At 41.5% G+C, this 18,305-nt stretch overlaps 1 protein-coding gene across 5 annotated transcripts in view; it reads left to right on the plus strand.

Moving 5' to 3' along the window:
- mboat1 (membrane bound O-acyltransferase domain containing 1) overlaps window positions 1-18,305 on the plus strand; it is a 130,644-nt gene that overhangs the window by 69,755 nt on the left and 42,584 nt on the right. For all 5 annotated transcript variants that reach the window (XM_043719158.2, XM_043719160.2, XM_043719159.2 and 2 more), the window contains 3 exons: window positions 616-671; window positions 15,635-15,689; window positions 17,936-18,119. In XM_043719158.2, coding sequence (XP_043575093.1) covers window positions 616-671; window positions 15,635-15,689; window positions 17,936-18,119 — 295 coding nt within the window. The remainder of the gene's footprint in view (window positions 1-615; window positions 672-15,634; window positions 15,690-17,935; window positions 18,120-18,305) is intronic.

The raw sequence follows: 18,305 nt of genomic DNA on the forward strand, positions 1-18,305 counted from the left end.
GCATTGATGTTGTGGAAAAAATAGAATAACTGAAGGGAATCAGTAAACTTGTTCAGTTCATCTAGAGTACAATGTCTAAAGTAAAACATCAGTTGCTGATTACTGGAAGGTAATTACAGGGGGTTCACACTGTTTGTTGGCCTGATATTGGTTATTTTCCTTATTTGTTCCCCAATTTTTGAGAACAATTTACAGTTTTCATTCAGCATTGTTATTTTGCCTAAAATTCATTCATTAATGCTTATGGGAAGTAAATCTTGTTTTTCAATGTTTCAATATTCATTGGATTTCTCGGAAATGTACCTCCTGTGAATAGTGACGATTCAGTATGATTGGTGTAGTGTCTTGAAATTTTGGAGCTAGTAATTCTTTTAAGATTTGCCAATTCCATCCAATCATTTAAGGATAGTTAATGAAGTGAGCATTTGAAGTTGTTTTTGCATGTGCAAATAATTCCAATTCACTAATTCTACCCTATAATGGAGCAATTCAGACTTCAATATTTAGGTGCTTTTTCTGTGCACCAGCAATTTCAGATTTTCTGGATTATTTAATATCTGTTTCTTTGTTGATTTAAAATTAAAACAATTGAAGTTATTTTCTTTTTATTTCTAGACCCTTGATGATAGTAACTCAGAAAATCACCAGCCTTGCCTTTCAAATGCATGATGGTAAGAACCCAATGGCTATTCTTGGCACTGATTTATATTTTTTTCATTTCTAAGCAGAATTATTGGACATAAAACATAAAATTTTGTTTCACTCTGTATAGATGCTGGGTTTCTCCAGCACTTTCTGTTTTTATTTAACTCACTTGTAACATAGTTATGAATTATTTTCAGTCAACCTGTTTGGAAGTGACTTCTCTGACATGTGGTTCTTGAACCTGGACCTTTTTGGTCCAGAGGTAGGGACACTATCGTTATGGTACAAAAGTCCATTGTAGCAATGATATATGCTGAGGTATTTATTATGTCTGTTCTGACTTAAAACTTCTCTAGTAATATTTAATACTATTCAGCCTGTGAATGAAGCTTCTACAAAGAGAAAAGATTCGCTGGGAATGCTTGTAAGATTTGGCTGCTTCCTTACCAGTTTTTGGAGGTGATGCAGCCTGTCAAAGAGGAAGTGGCGGGGGCTGATACAAATTAGAGTATTTAAAAGGCATCTGGATGGGTTTATGAATAGTAAGTGTTGAGGGATATGGGCCAAATGCTGGCAAATGGGATTAGATTAATTTAGGATATCTGGTCGGCATGGACAAATTGGACCGAAGGGTCTGTTTCCATGCTATACATCTCTATGACACTAAAATTTTAAACTTTTAGAGAAGTGTGGAAATGTCAGTTTTATTAGTAAGGTTAAGAAAGCAGCTTAATAATTTAGCTTCCAGAATATTCCAGGTTTTGATTCCAGGCCACTTCCATGTGACTGTCTGTCTTCAGAAAATTAAATCAGAATGATTAAAATAATTTTTTTAAATCATTGACAATATGGCTTTAAAATTGCTTAAATTTAGAAACAAATTCAATTCATATTTAACATTATATTTTACTTGAACCATTATTCAATGATGTTGGTCTAACTGCAAGAATAAGACTGCTCTTACCTTTGGAAGCAGAGAGGTAATATTTACAAAATGTTCTGGTCTTGCATTAAACTACAATCAAAGGAATTTACATCAATGCTTCCTCCTATGGGATAAAAATTCATTAAACTACCAAGGTGTTAGAATCACATAATGAGCTACACTTTATGCCAGAAGTGGTTTGAAATATTTTGAATATGAATGAATCAAACACATTCTTAATAACACCATATTACCAGCATTGAGTGGTGCTTCAAAAAGAGGAATAGGGAGAGGCTGATTCGTCTTGTGCTCTTTTACTTGTGCTATTTTACTTGTGCTGAGGGGTTACTTTATATTAGGGGCATGGATAGGATGAATAGCCAAGGTCTTTTCCTCATGACAGGGGAGTCCAAAGCTAGAGGGCAGAAGTTGAAGATGAGAGTCAAAAGATTTAAAAGGGATTTAAGGGGCAACTTTTTCGTGCAGAGGGTGGTACATGTATAGTTTGAGTTGCCAGAGGAAATGGTGGAGGTTGGTTCGACTAAAGCAATTAAAAGGCACCTGAATGGGTAAGTGAATAGGAAGGGTTTAGAGGGATATGGGCCAAATGCTGTCAAATGGGACTGGATTAATTTAGGATATCTGATTGGCATGGACAAGTTGGACCAAAGGATCTGTTTCTATGCTGTACACCTCTATGACTCGAAGCATACAACTTATGGACAGGTCTTTGCAGAATATTTGTCACGTCACTAATTAGCCAATAATTTCCACGCTTCTCTTCACAGACCAGACAATTTCCTCTTCTTTTACATCATAACCTTAGATCGACTAACAGGTTGGACATACCTTATGTTCGTGTTTAAACATGCTCCTAGGAAAAGGTTTAATTTGATAAAACCTTAGCAAAGTAAGAGAAAAGCAGGGCAATATAAACACAAGTCGTCATGCACGAAGTATGAGATTTAGAAAGTTTAACGATGGTCAGATGATCAAAGTGGAAATGCCATTGAGGTGGTAAAGAGAAATAGTTAATTGGAGAAGGTAGGTGTGTTCACATTTCTGGTATAGATTGGAACTAAACTCTGTCAGTGTCACGAAGACCATTTTTGAGAAAAAATAAAGTAGATGAAAGGAGAACAGGAGAAACTTCCAATAATCCATATATTTGCTGCAACCCAAGATAAAAATTCTAAAGAAAATCTAAGTCACAAAGAAACTAAGTTAACTAGGATTACAGAGTCCATCAATAGGGTAACGTGAACCAGAATTTGTATTTTAGAGATATCCATCAATGTCATAGTGCAGACCACAATGCAGAGTCGGTCATCAAATATCACATTTGACGCTATCAGTGATGTTGATAGAGCAGAGTCAAGTGATGGAAATGGAAGACAATTCCCAGATAATTTAATTAAAAATGTATAGAAAGGATATACACATTGGTATGAAGGAACCTGTTTTTTTACATATTCTGAAAGCATTGGTTGATCAAGATTTGAGCTTTTTGTTTGATTGCCGTCACTGCTGTTCCTGTCTTTGTTGGGGCCATGTAAATGGAATTAGTTCACCCTGCAGCTGAGTCTTAAGTGCAGTTGACAGTGGTGTATACTCTTTCCAATGGACAGCCATAGTTCTTTATTGCTCAGCACTATTTCAATTGATATTAACACTTAAAGCAGTCAAAATGCGGTTTATCTTTAAATTGGGGTCAGAATGCTTGGGCTCAAGTCCAAGCTGCTCCAAAGATCGGTAATAACACATCTGAACAGGTTGATTTAAATATATTTTCACCTGTGCCAGGCCTACATTCTGAAAAATCTGAACTGGTTGCTTAATATATCAACCTTGGAGTTTACAGGCTAGCTTTCAGTAGTCCTGTCAAGTAATTACATTGATGTGTGGAGCCACTGGGTATGAGCTCTGGTTGCTTGAAACAATCATGTTAATGAGCAGGCACCACAATGTAGTCATTGTAATGAGGTCGGCCAGGTGAATCTCATAGAATGAGTTCCCTGATTAGGGATGTTAATCTGGTCTAATCAGGGAGTCCAAGCTGACAGATAAGAACAGGAATATCAGATATCCTGTTCACTGAGAGGTGGCTCAGGACTTTCCCCATGTAAATAAAGGGTGATCTAATGATGGGATACTGGCCTCTGTGGAGTTATTTCAACCAACATGGTAACCCACCTGCATTGAGTTGGAGAAGCAAGGAGTAATATTCATTTGCAATCTCTGCACCTTTTTTTCAGGGCACCATTCATTTTAGCTCCCGATGTTTTACAACAAAGCCAAATTTTAATGTGGTAGTTCTTAGTTTAAAAGTTTTATCAATATAGGCTTAATGAATTGGATATGAGTTGAGAATGTGTTGCTGGAAAAGCACAGCAGGTCAGGCAGCATCCAAGGGGCAGGAGAATATACGTTTCGGGCCAGAGTCCTTCATCAGGAATGAATTGGACAGTCTGCTTTCTTGAAGAGAAGAAATAGATCTTCAAAATTTAACCTGAAACAGTCCATGTATATCAGAAATCCTTCTGTTTTGATGTGGTGTTTAGAGATTCTGTTCTGTTTTTATAAAAAATATTTTTGTCAGACATTTTTGGTGGAAGATTGCTGGTTTAGCTTTACTTTCTCCCCCTTCACCTGCTTTGCTGTGTGATATTGGAAAGGGCAGTGACTGCCATTTTTTCAGTTCAGTGTTGGTACTGCTTTGTATATAAATGTTTATACAGACTGGTATTTTAAGAATATAAGTATGTAGAAACAATAAATAAATATTCCTTCAGCACATCTACTTTTGGGTTTCATTTCAAGCCATAGTTGGTCATCGTTTTCACTTTTCTCCCCTAACTCACTTGTTTCCCAGGTCTCTCTTGAATGCTGTTTATAAATAATGTAATTAATTAGCAGGTTAGGCGTTTGATGGATCATGTTTTTTTTCCCAATGATTTCTAACTTCACATAGAATTGTACAGCACAGAAAGAAGACTAGCCTATGCTAAATGTTTGAAAGACTGCTAATTTGGACCATTCCCTTATCGCTGTCCCATGGTATATCTACATATTTTCCTATTCCTTTTTTTTTGAAGTTCATATTGAATCTACCTCGTACCACACTTTCCAGCAGTACATTCCACACCGTAACTCAGACTTTGGCTCATTTCTTTAAATTTTGGAAAGTAAGCTTTCCTAGCTTTTGTGTGAATTTTACACAATTTCCTTCCATGCTCCTCTCGTGCCCCATAAAGTCAGCACTGAACTATCCACAAACTGTAAATTATATATTGCAGCAGGTTTTGCAGTTTTTATGTTTTTGAAAAGTCCATGAGAACATCGGTAAGGAATGCAGCCAAAGTAATATGTTACAGGCATCCAAATTACATTCATTTCATTTAATGCTTGGCCATCTTGGTGCATAATAGCGCCATCAGAGAGACAGGCTGAAGACTGTAACTGGATATATAGCAGCATCTTGTGTTTATACATCACTCTTAACATCGCAAGAGTGTTATCAAATGAAATTTGTCATCTGTCCATTTGACATAATATTCAGGCAGGTACCTTATAGCTTGATGGAAGATTTTAAAGGGAGAGAGGTATAGATTGGTTAGGGGTGTCAGTTGCAGAGCTCACGACGTATGGAGCTTATCAAATTACAGAATTGTTACAGTGCAAAAGGAGGAGTTTGACCCATCTTGTCTGTACTGGCTTTCTGAATGAGCATCATGACTTAGAACAAAGCAGTGTTTCAGCGAGTCTGAGAACACATTTGAAAAACATCATCTTGTTTGTCACTTGGGGACCTTGTAGCCTATACAGTCAAGTTCAATAACTGCAGAGCCTGATTCCATCCTTCTGTTTTTCTATAACCCATCACACACCCACTCTTGTTATAACATTCACCTGTTCTCACCTATTCTTTCTTACTCTTGGCTCTTATTATCACAAAATATTTAGTTTTTCTTCTGTCGTAGCCCACTATCCATAATCTTGTTGACCTACCCTTTTTATCTCTCCTTCTCTCTGGGCTCCATCTTCACCAATTCACTCACAACCCCCCAATCATCCACACACTTTTTCCCTTCCCCAACCAACCTCATCTTCAGTGTAAATACTACTTTATTTCTCACTTTTCGCGGTTCTGATGAAGAATCACCAGACTCAAAACATTAACTCTGCTTTCTTCCCACAGATCTCTATTTTTTGTGAGCATCGTGAGCTGTACCACTCTGTTGCCTTTTCTACATAACCCTGACTATTGTTTCTATTTCATGCCCTCATGAATGTCTCAATTCAATCTGACTTTACCACACTTCCAAGCTCAGTTTATTAATTTGGGGGTTCTTTACCTAAAATAGGCAGTCACATTTTGAAAGTTTATTGAGTTTGTTAAGAAGCAGCAATTTCGTTAATTAGAAAACAACTATGACAGTTGGGGTGGTTCACTCATACCAGAGGACAAATAGATTGTTGGCATAGATTGTGTCGCTATCATTTAATGTTGTAAAATCAGCATCCTGCTGTCTGGCCAAAGTACTAGGGAACTCTTCCCTGGGTCTTCCCCTTTGACTTTTGGTCCATTGTCCATCTGGAGAAAACAGTTTCCTGATGAGGACTGCCACTTACAAGTCTGCCTCTGAGCACTTGTTGATATACCCTTTTTCTAGAGGCTGTTCGCTTATGCTTTCTCAATAAATTATCTGAATCCTTTTGGCCATTGACTATGGAGCCACTACTTATGACATTGGATAACTGTTGTTCCCTTGCTCACCTCTACTTGGAAGTTAGTTTGAATGCCTTTCAGCAACAAAAACTTATTATTTTCCAAAACACTGCATTTGTGATATGACAGTGTGGCACTTGATAAATCTTGTATTTATACTTGTAGTGGGCTAGTTACAACTGTAACACTGTTAAATGAGGTTTAATCCTACTCAGGAAATGCTAAATATGAAATACAAAAAGTACACAGTTGTATTAAGGTCCCCAAATTCCAACATGCTGCACACCATAATCATTTGCAATGAACAAGTTTTTTCTCACTTGATATATGCTTATTTTGCAAATGTATTTATACCTGTGCAGTTTTTCCCTATTTACTCTGTCCCTGTTCTATTTAATCTTCTCTTAGTTCTCTCCTTGCCAAGGACAACAGTGCCAGCTTCTCTAATCTATTTGCATAATGGAAGTTACTCATTCCTGGAACCATTCTTCTACATTCTCTCCAAGGCATTTATGCCTTTCCAAAAGTATAGTGCCTGGCACTATAAATATATGTGAATTCAGCATAATTTCCTTGCTGTTGTACTCTACACCTGCCATTAATGAAGGAGTCAGAGAGTGTGGTGCTGGAAAAGAATAGCAGGTCAGGCAGCATCCGAGGAGCAGGAGAGTCGATGTTTTGGGCATTAGCCCTTTATCAGGAATGTGGAAGAAGAAAGGGGCTGAGAAATAAACAGGGGAGTGAAAGGGTGGGGCTAGGAGAAAGGTTGATTGGATGGCAATAGGTGGATGCAGGTGGAAAGTGATAGTGATAGGTTGGTGGGGAGGGTGGAGTGGATAGGTGGGAGAAAAGATAGACAGGTCAGGTCAAGAGGGCTGTGCCGAGTTGGCAGGTTGCATCTGGGATGAGGGGGTAATGGGGAGCTTTGGAAACTGGTGAAGTCAAAGTTGATGTCATGTGGTTGTAGTATCCCAAGGCAGAAGATGAGGTGTTCTTCTACCTACCAGCAGGTGGCTTTGATTTGGCGGTGGAGTTGGCCCAGGATTTGCATATCCTTGGAGGAATGGGAGGGGGAGTTAGCCATAGGGCAGTGGGGTTGTTTGGTGCATGCAAACCAGAGATATTCACTGAACCGCTCCACAAGTTGGCACTTGGTCTCCCCGATGTAGAGGAGACCACATCATGAGCAATGGATGCAATAAATGAGGTGGGAGGATACGTAGGAAAATCTTTGCCGGATTTGAAATGATCCTTTAGGGCCTTAGACGGAGTTGAGGGGGTAGGTGTGGGCACAGGTTTTATGCATCATGTGGCGTCAGGCGAAAGTGCCAGGTGTAGAGGTTGGGTTGGCGGGGAACGTGGACCTAACAAGGGAATCTCAGAGAGAATGGTCTCTGTGGAACACAGATAGGGATGGTGAAGGAAGTATATTTTTGGTGGTGGGGTCTGACTGTAGGTGAAGAAAATGGTAGAGGATAATGCGCTGTATCTGGAAATTCATGGGGTAGAAGGTGACAACCAGGGTGTTCTATCCTTGTTGCTGTTGGGGGGGATGCAATTAGAGGGCAGAGGTGTGGGAAGTGGAGGAGGTGTGATGGAGGGCATTGTTGATCACGTCAGAGGGTAAATTAAAAGAGGACATCTGGGATGACCTGGATTGGAATTGCTCCTTCTAGGAGCAGATACAATGGAGGTGGAGGAATTGGGAGTAAGGCATCGCATTTTTACAGGAGAAATAGTGTGGGGTGGTGTAGTCTAGGTTGCTGTGGGAGTTGGTGGGTTTGAAATATGTCTTTGTTGGGTTGGTCACTGGAAACAGAGATGGAGAGGTCTAGAAGGGGAGGGAGATGTTGGAGATGGTCCATATGACCTTGAGGACAGATGGAAGGTGTTAGTGAAGTTGATGATATGTTCAACCTCTTCGTGGGACGAGGTGGCACCGATACAGTCATTAATGTCGCGGAGGACAAAGTGAGAGATGGTGCCGGTGTAGTTACAGTATATCACCTAGACGCCAACTCACTTATACCTCCTCCTACCACTCCCTTGAACCCGACTCCAACTCTCTTCACCAAACCATCATCTCCCAGACCATTCACAACCTCATTACCTCAGGGGATCTCCCATCTACAGCCAGCAACCTCATAGTTCCCCAACCCTACACTACCCGGATCTGCCTAAAACCTGGGAATCCTCAACCGCTCCAGACCTTTCCCTGACCCTGTCCAGAACCAGCCGGACACCATTAACCAGGAGGCCACTACAGCCACCAGCACTGCCGTAAATAATGACATCACTTAAACAGAAGCTGCTGCAACTGCTATGGTGGCTGCTGGCCATGCTGCCTCCATGAATGCTGCCGAAAACACTGCTTCCGCGAACACAACCGGCCACTTCACTTCTGCCCCCATGGATGCTGCTGAACATGCTACTTTCACCCCCACTCATATCACTTACCAGAACACTGCCAACCATGCCATTCCTGTGGCTACTGCCTCCATGTACATCACTGAGAATATCACTTCTGCCCCCACAGTTGCCACTGAATACACCACTTCTGTCCCCGCAACTGTAGTCGTGCATGTCAATTCCTCTAATGATATCAACCACGCTGCTTCCGCGGTCACCACTGGTCAAGTGACTGCAGACATCTCCAATGATCACAGGACCACCCCCACTCCAGAGACAGTCTCCACCTCCACTCCCAACGCCAGCTCTAGATAAGGCTCCAGCTCCAAGCCCTGCCAGCTATTCACTATCCCCACCGACCTTCCCCATCAGTCCTCAGTAAAGGTCTTGTCTTCATTTCACTGTGCCCCCTTATCAAGGTATTCTGTACGTGCTGCAATACTGAATTTTTCTTCCACCACCACTAACACTGGGCCTACGTTTTCGATCGTGACTCCCACCCACCCTGCGAAGACCACTTCTTCCATTTCCACTATACCCCATCCTTTCGGACACCCTGACCTGGCCTCTCACTCAACCTCCTTTGACCTCTTCATTTCCAACTGCCATTGCAACATTGACCACCTCAACCTGTCCACCCCTCTCACCCACTCCAACCTCTCACCCTTGCAGTGCACACCCCTCCACTCCCTCCACTCCAACCCCAACCTCACTAATAAACTAGCTGACAAGGGGGCCACAATGGTAGTATGGCGCACTGACCTCTAGCTTGCTGAAGCCATGAGCCAACACGTGGATACCTCCCCCTCAGCTTCGATCTCGCATCACCAAGCCATCATCTCCCAGACCATCGACAACCTCACCACCTTAGGGGATCTCCCATCTACTGCCTCCAACCTTCACCACCCAGTTCTACCTTTTACCTCTTACAAAACTGACTGCCCCGATCGACCGATTGTCTCTTGTTTGCTCCTGCCCCACAGAACCCATCTCCTCATATCTCGACTCTGTCCTGTCCCCCTTGGTCCACGAACTCCCCACATACATCCAGGACACCACCCACGACTTCCGCTTCCTACATGACTTTCGATTCCCAGGCCCCAACACCTCTTTCACTATGGACATCCAGTTTCTATACACGTCCATCCCTCATGATGAAGGCCTAAAAGCCCCCTGTTACCTCCTCTCCTGCCAGCATAACTAGTCCCCAACCACTGCCACACCTCCCTCTTCACCTCTGACCAAGACCCCAAAGGATCTTTCCACTTCCGGCAGAGATTTTCCTGCGCATCCAAATACCTCCTCTGCTGTATCATTGCTCTCGATGTTGTCTTCTCTACGCTGGGGAGACAGGACGTCAACTCTTGGAATGTTTCAGAGAGCATCTCTGGGGGACACGCACCAAACCACACCATCGCCCTGTGGCCAACCACTTCAACAAGCCCTCCCACTCCGCTATGGACATGCAAGTCCTGGGCCGCCTCCACCATCAAATAGTAGCCACACGACGCCTGGAGGAAGAACGCCTCATCTTCCGCCTTGGCCCCTCAAACCACATGGCATCAATGTCAATTTCAACAGTTTCCTTCCCACCTATTGGTTCCACCATCCACTCCTCCCTATCACTATCATCCCCACCTGCATGTACCTATCGCCTTCCCAGCTGCCTTCCCAGCTACCCCCCCCTCCCCCCCCACCCCCACCCCCACCCCCTATTTATCTCTCAGCCCCCTTCCCCACATTCCTGATGAAGGGCTTATGCCCGAAATGTTGATTCTCTTGCTCCTCAGATGCTGCCTGACGTGTGCATTTCCAGCGTCTCACTTTTTGACCCCTCCACTGACACACTCACTCGATTGGCGCAATTGGTCCTCACCCTCAACAACTTCTCCTTCGAATCCTCCAACTTCCTTCAGACCAAATGGGTAGCTATGGGCACTCGAATGGGTCCCAATTATACCTGTCTCTTCGTAGGATAAATTGAACAATCCCTCTTCCACAGCTACACCAGCACCATCCCCTACTTCTTCCTCTGCTACATTGATGACTGTATCGGCACCAGCTCGTGCTCCCATCAACTTCACTAACACCTTTCACCCTGACCTCAAGTTCATTTGGCCATCTCCGACACCTCCGTCCCCTTCCTGGAGGTCTCTGTCTCTGTCTCCAGCGACTGTGTCAACACGGACATGTATCGCAAACCCACTGATTCCCACAACTACCTTGACTACACCTCCTCCCACACCCCTTCCTGTAAAAAAGCAATTCCTTAATCCTACTCGTTTGCCTCTGCCATATCTGCTCCTAGGAGGAGCAATTCCACATCCATCCCAGATGTCCTCTTAATTCAAGGACCACAATTTCTCCACCCAAGTAACCAACAATGCCCTCCATCACACATCCTCCACTTCCCGCACCTCCACCCCAACCGCACCAAGGATAGAACTCTCCCAGTCGTCACCTTTCACCCCATGAGTCCCCGTATTATCCTCTGCCATTTTCTCCACCTACAGTCAGACCCCACCACCAAAAATATACTTCCCTCACCATCCCTATCTGCATTCTACAGAGGCCATTCCCTCCAAGACTTCCTCATTAAGTCCCCGCTACCCACCAACCCACCCTTTACACCCGCTCTTTTCCCTGCCACCGCACGAGGTGCAAAATCTGCATCCACACTCCCCCCCTCACCTCCGTCCAAGGCCCGAAAGGATCATTTCAAATCCGGCAGAGATTTTCCTACGCGTCCACCCTCATTTGCTGCATCCGTTACTCTCGGTGTGGTCGTCTCTGTATCAGGGAGACAGGACGCCACCACATGGTGCGGTTCAGGAATCACCTCTGGGACACATGCACCAAACAAACCCATTGCCCTATGGTCCGACCACTTCAACTCCCCCTCCCACTCTTCCAAGGACATGCAAATCCTGGGCCACCTCCACCGCCAAATCAAAGCCACCTGCCGACTGGAGGAAGAACACCTCATCTTCCACCTTGTGACCCTACAACCACAAGGCATCAACATTGAATTCACCAATTTCCAAATCTTCCCAACCACCATCTTATCCCAGATCCAACCTGCCAACTCGGCACCGCTCTCTTGACCTGACCTACCTGTCCATCTTGCTTGCCATCTATCCACTTCACCCTTTCCCCCTGACCTATCACTGTCATTTCCTACCTGCATCTACTAAATCCATCCCATCTGTCTTTCTCTCAGCCCCATTCCCACCCCTCTATTTATCTCTCAACCCCCTTCCACCTCCACATTCCTGATGAAGGGCTAATGTCTGAAACATAGACTCTCCTGCTACTTGGATACTGACTGACATCCTGTTCATTTTCCAGCATCACGCTTTTTCACTCTAACTCTCTAACATCTGCAGTCCTCACTTTCACCTCTATTAATTAAGCCTTGGATACTGTATATTTTACTAACTGTTTGTTTTGAATGCTCTTTGTTTTATACTGCATTTCCATGTTCTTGCTACTACAAATAAAATCACCTCACACTTGTTTGCATTGAACCTCATCTAAATGCCACTACACTAATTTGCCCATGTCCTTTGGTAAGTTTACGCAATCCTTCTCACAATTTATAGGATTCTCTGGTTTTGTCTCATCTGGAAGTTTGGAAATTGTTCCCTGCACATCAAGATCTGAATCATTAATGTACATCAGGAACAGGATCCCAAAACTGACCCCTGGGGAACTGGACTTCAAATTTTCCTTCAGACAGAACATTATCTATTCACCATTACCTTTTGTTTTCTATCCCTCAGCCAATTCTGCATCCAGGTTACTACTGTCTTGTTTACTGCATAACCTAAGTTTTCTCACAAGACTTCTGTGGGGCATGGTTGCAGGCAAGGCCAGTGATGGTGAAATGATGAATATTGGGAATGTGCAAGAGGACATAATTGGATAAGTGCAGTGATCTCATTGATTATCGGGCTGGAGAAGGCACCAGAGATTGGTGAAAATCTGAATACAAGGGAACTTTAGATATATTTTGATTTTGAAGAAATAAAGGAGGAGGCTAGTCCGGAAATTGAGATAAATATGTAAGATCTGTTTTAAATTATAACTTTTAGTTGGAGTAGCAATAGTGCATGTGTTCAGTGTTTACTGGTTCATGTTGAAAAAAGCATGGATTGTGTTTTTAGGCTGTGGCTCCAAGCAACAGATTCCCAAAGTCAGGTCTTATTTCATCTTTAGCTGACTACAGTGGTAAACTTATTTCTTATTGTTCTTTATTTTCGATTTGTCACTGATTTATGACTTGAGGGTTTTTGTAATGTGGGCAACTTAGTAATTTAACATTTAACATATGGCACACCATGTGCGCATATTATGAATCACGAAGGTTTCTTTTAAATGAGGACTTTGTTTCTCTTTTGAAAAATGCTATGAAACTCGTGTAACCTGAAATACAGGCTGCTTCTGGCTCAAAAGGGAGTTTTAAAACCCAGTAGGAATATTGCCCTCAGACAAACTTTGGGTCAGAGGGTTAACCAGTCTGTTCTTCATTGCGTACTGCTTCCCCATGATTAATTAACCAAGACAACTTTAAAGCTAAGTCATCTGCCCTTCTCCAAAGGGCACCCAGGCTATTCAAAGAAATGCACAAACTTCAAACCTGCTCCTGCCAGGTGTAAACTGTGCACATAGTGTTCCAGACATGAGACTGAAATCTGACACAAGTAGAGGCAATTGCTAATTTATAGAGCAGTTCCCTCCTATCCCCTTCCCATTCCAAACTGTGCACATATGGGAAATGTATTTGGGAGCAGAACTTCTGATTTTCAGGTATGACCACTACTTTGTCACAATTGAGAAACCTACCATTCTTGTGAAAATCCAGGTCCACATTTCAACTTTTCTTTTAAAAGGAAGCCTACCTGCCTGAAATGTCGACACTCTTGCTCCTTGGATGCTGCCTGACCTGCTATGCATTTTCCAGTGCCACGCTTGATCAACTCTGATTCCTTCACCATCTGCCGTCCACACTGTCTCTTAGTTTTATAGTTCTTGCCTTTTTACTTGTACTGTTTCAGCCTACACCTTGAAATTCAATTCCTAAAACTAATAATGTATTTAAAATGCATGATCCATGACCTAGCTACTCCCAACACTCCCAATATATTTTAGTAATGTAACTGTTCATGGTTAAGTAGCTGGCAATGAAAATCTGAGAGAGTGTGGAGCACTTGAGGATGAATGAGAGATTTGAATTGTTGGTAAAATATGGCAGTTGAAGACGCATTTACTGACCTTGATCAATTGTATGAGCTTATTCAATTTCTTTCAATCAGATTCACTGAACTGGAGTGCCTGTAATGATTCTGATGGGTATATGCTCCCTGTGACATTCTCAGTCTCTGTCTTGTAGATGTGTTGGCCTATTTTGGTGGAGAACCTCTGTCTTTCAATCCACTTCCAATGCTGAGGCTTCCAGTATTGCATCTGAGAAACTAGAAGAATGTGGTCTGCACTGTTATCTCATTTTTACTCTTGTAGGTCTGACACTCTTCCCCAGTTACTTCCAGCACTTGTTTCAGGCTAAATGCTCCCATTTGAAAGCTGGCTCCAAGTAGTGTAAGTTTGCTCTAAGCAACATTTGAAACTGACTTGAACCTATGTCCTCAAAGCATTAGCCTGATTCTTTGGTGTACTAGTCCAGTAACATTACCACTCTGTCAGTGTCTCCCCATGTTGTTAAAGGACCTTCGGTAAAAGTGTTGAAAATGAAGCTTGTGGTCTGCTTCTGAAAATGCTGAAACTTTAGGCCGTTTGTATGTTTGCTGAGGTGGAAAAAGGGTGGTAAGATAACTAAGACTGAGAACTCCTTGTATGGGAATTATTGGCGTGAAATCTTATTCTATTACATAGTAGCCCAGTCTTCAATTTCGTTATTGTTGTGTTCCTGACTGTTTTTTTGCACTCTTTTACATTTAAGTCTTGACCTTTTTTCTCTCTTCAGATTTTGTGAAAATATTGCTGTTCATATTGTGTTGAATTCTGTGCTATATAAATACAATGTGGAGGTGTCAGTGTTGGACTGGGTGGACAAAGTTAAAAATCACGCAACACAAGGTTACCGTCCAACAGGTTTATTATAACAAAATCTTTTGCTTTAAGTTCTGTGTCTTATGATCCTGTTCCACATCTACCTGATGAAGGCCCAGCACTCCGAAAGCTAGTACTTCCAAATAAACCTGTTGGATTATAACCTGGTGTTGTGAGATTTGTAACTATACATAAATATACATAAGTAATATGCATACAACAGCCAAAATCACTATAAAAATAATTGCCCATTTAAAGATTAACTTTAAATTTTTAAAATTAGCTGCTATACAGTAACTTATTATGAATCATTTTATTTCAAGCAGCTTAACTGTATGCAGTGATATATCTGGTCAGTTAAACTAGTAGTTTCAAAGCATTGTGTTACAAAGATTATTTGTGTGCAAGAAGAGCTGTTTTAAAGCATGTTTAAGCAAAATTATAACTTGAATGCTGTTTTAGTTCAAATGTAAAGGTGACACTTTGGTCTAGAGCAAGGGTAAACACATCTTGGCCTATTAGGAAATCATAACTTATTTGGCGCACAATTAATACAGTGGACCAATGACTATACTCCACTGTCAGGGAAAATGAAAGATTTGTTATTGGGAAGTTGGGTAACCCAGGTGAGGAGCCTTTGTTCGAGGTAGGGGATATTTGAATTCTGTATGTGTAACTGTCACTTTTAATCATTTAAGCTTTGATGACTAGTATTTGTACGAGTTCTGCATCACTGTTAATGGAATATAAAGCAATTTTATAGGAGTTACTGGTTGTGTTAGCACTCTACTTTTAACAGTATAGACGTACTCTTCACTTCTGTTATATATTGGTCACTTTTTTCTAATTTTCAATAGGGCTGGGACGTAAAGAGGAAGAACTTACTGTTGAACAACGCCGTCTTGCTGTTAGGTAGGTTAACGAAACCTACAGTTAATTTTCCTTCTATGTATTTATATGTTAAAAGTTACTTCTAAGTTAATACATCATAATTTTTTTCTTAATGATTTACGAAATGTAGTCAGACCACTGAGAGTACATTGTAAATGGAATACAGTGTATTTTGAGAAGTTATGGGGATTTCCATTTACTTAGAAAATATGAATAATAGTCATGATGGCACATATATGTATTTTATAAAAGAAATGAAAGAAAATGCGTTGTACGTTATATTAATGTTTCTCAAACAATAGGTCACAGCATTAAGTTGTGCCGGGTGACTGTTGTGATATACCTTTTTGAGGAGACGTGTCTTAAACTATTACCAGTCATAACTGATTTTGGCAGGGTATGATATAATCCCATATCATGCAGTCAGTCTGAAAACAGCAGTGTTTGAAGTCAAATAGGTGCCTCACAGCCTCTTCATGAATGTTATGTGCATATCATCTTACCTTAAAATAAAGAACTCACATGAATGTTCCTTGTGAATAATTGCACTTTTTAATGTCAATGTAGCAATTTAACAGAGACAGGTTGCTTTCCTTTTATTGTCCTTTCCAGCTCCCTTCCTCTTAACACAAGATGAAATGTTAGGAGATCCATAACCAGAAGTAACATGGCTTAAAGAATGACATTGATAGACTTGGCTGAGAACAAATGTTTTCTTGCCTTTGCGTGTGGAAATTAGTATGGGATTGAGGGAGAGATGAGAGAAAACAAAATTAAATCAATATCATTTTAGATGTTCTGTGTCTTTCCCTTTTTCTTCTTCTTTGGCTTTCCCTGCGCCTTGCTTTTGTTATAATGGGGACAAAGTACTGATCACAGAGCACTGCCAGCATTGCCACACAAGTTGTGTGAAATTTGGTTTGTTGTTTTTGACTGCACATTTCCATTTTTGGTTTTCCCATCCCCACACACTTTGAGATGTTGTTTCTTCCCTGCTGGAATGGATTGGATTGAGCTTGGGTCTTTATCTTTTATTGTAATCATCCATGGAATCTAAGTTTCTTTGAATCTTTGCAATCTATGAGAGTGTCACTGGCTAGTCCAACATTTACTACCCATCCCTAATTGCCCCAGAAGGTGGTAGTAAGCTACCTTCTCGAATCACTGCAGTCCCTGGGCTGTAGGGACACCCTACTGTCCTATTAAGAAGGGAATTCAGGATTTTGAGCCAGTGATGTTGAAGGAATGGTGATTATATTTCCAAGTCAGGATGGTGTGTGGCTAGGAAGGGAATTTGCATCTGTTACCCTTATTGTTTTAGGTGACAGAGATCACAGGTTTGGAAGGGGAAAAGGTGGTGTGTAACATTGTGATGTTGCGTCAAATGTTTAATTGTCTCATTCTTCAATTTTTCCTTGCTCACTTTATTATTTTCTGACGTTTTGGTTTGGTTCTCCTTATGTCTGTGTGACCGAGGTGACTTAAGTTTATCCTGTGACTTATGCCAGTGTTAAAATTATGTCTCCTGGGAAGAATTGAAAATACTGCTTGCTTGACCTCCAGCTTCACTTCTTGTTTTGCAACAGTGGAGCAAGAAATAGACCTAATATGTTGGAGGTTAAAGGACTTTCATTAGAACTGATATAAAAAAATTGCAATCTGTGAGAGTGCCACTGGCTAGGCCAGCATTTGCTGCCAGTTTACTGAATGTTTTTGAAGCAAATTCAGATCTGGGGCGAAACATTTGGGGGTGGTGTCAAGCAGAAACAAAAACAAAGTAACTTGCTTACTAAACTCCCACCAGTCTTTACAATGCCATTTGCTCAATGTGATATCATAAAATGGCACAGCACACTGGATGCAGCAAAGGTTGAGAGTCCTGACAACATCCTGAGGATATCTCAAGATTGTGCTCCAGAATTAGCTGCACCTCTAGCCACTTTGGAAGACTGACAGATTGTGTCCTATCCATAAAAAACTAAACAAGTCCAATCGGCCAGTTACTGCCTCATCAGCTTACCCTCCGTTGTTTTGACTTTTACCCATCTCCACATCCCACAGCATCCATTAATGTTGTACCAAACTAAACATTAAACCAAGGATGTTATTTCAGATGGATTATATAGCACCTGCTTGCCATCCCTTCTTACTTTGAAAGCTAAACAAGATTTGTGCCCAGGATTGAATATGTACTCTTTTAACTCTCTTTTATGGATATTGTTTGCTATAGTGCACCTATTGTGATGCTTTCTTGTTTATATTTACAGCTCAAGGCCTACTTTACTAGAGTATTGCAGCTATCACCTGAATTTTCTAGGTATTTTGGCTGGACCTGCCAGCAATTACAAGGACTATATTGCGTTTATTGAAGGAAACCATATAGACATGAAACTAATAGAAGAACATTGGAAGCAAAAAGGCTTTAGCAAGTTTCCTGATCCTTCCCCATTGGTATGTATACAATGACAATAATTATATTAGTGGGGTATTGCTGATAAAGAAACTAAATTATAACTAAGTTGCAAAATGGACTTTTGGGAACTAGTTTGTAATGACTTAGGTACTGGACTTTCACTTCTGGGACTAGTGTGTAGATTCAATCAAAACTGACTGGATGGAAGACCATCCTATTTGCGG

The sequence above is a fragment of the Chiloscyllium plagiosum genome, unplaced genomic scaffold (genome assembly GCF_037043375.1).
Source record: "Chiloscyllium plagiosum isolate Xiang-an unplaced genomic scaffold, Cpla_swu_hap1 HiC_scaffold_34, whole genome shotgun sequence".
Taxonomy (NCBI): domain Eukaryota; kingdom Metazoa; phylum Chordata; class Chondrichthyes; order Orectolobiformes; family Hemiscylliidae; genus Chiloscyllium; species Chiloscyllium plagiosum.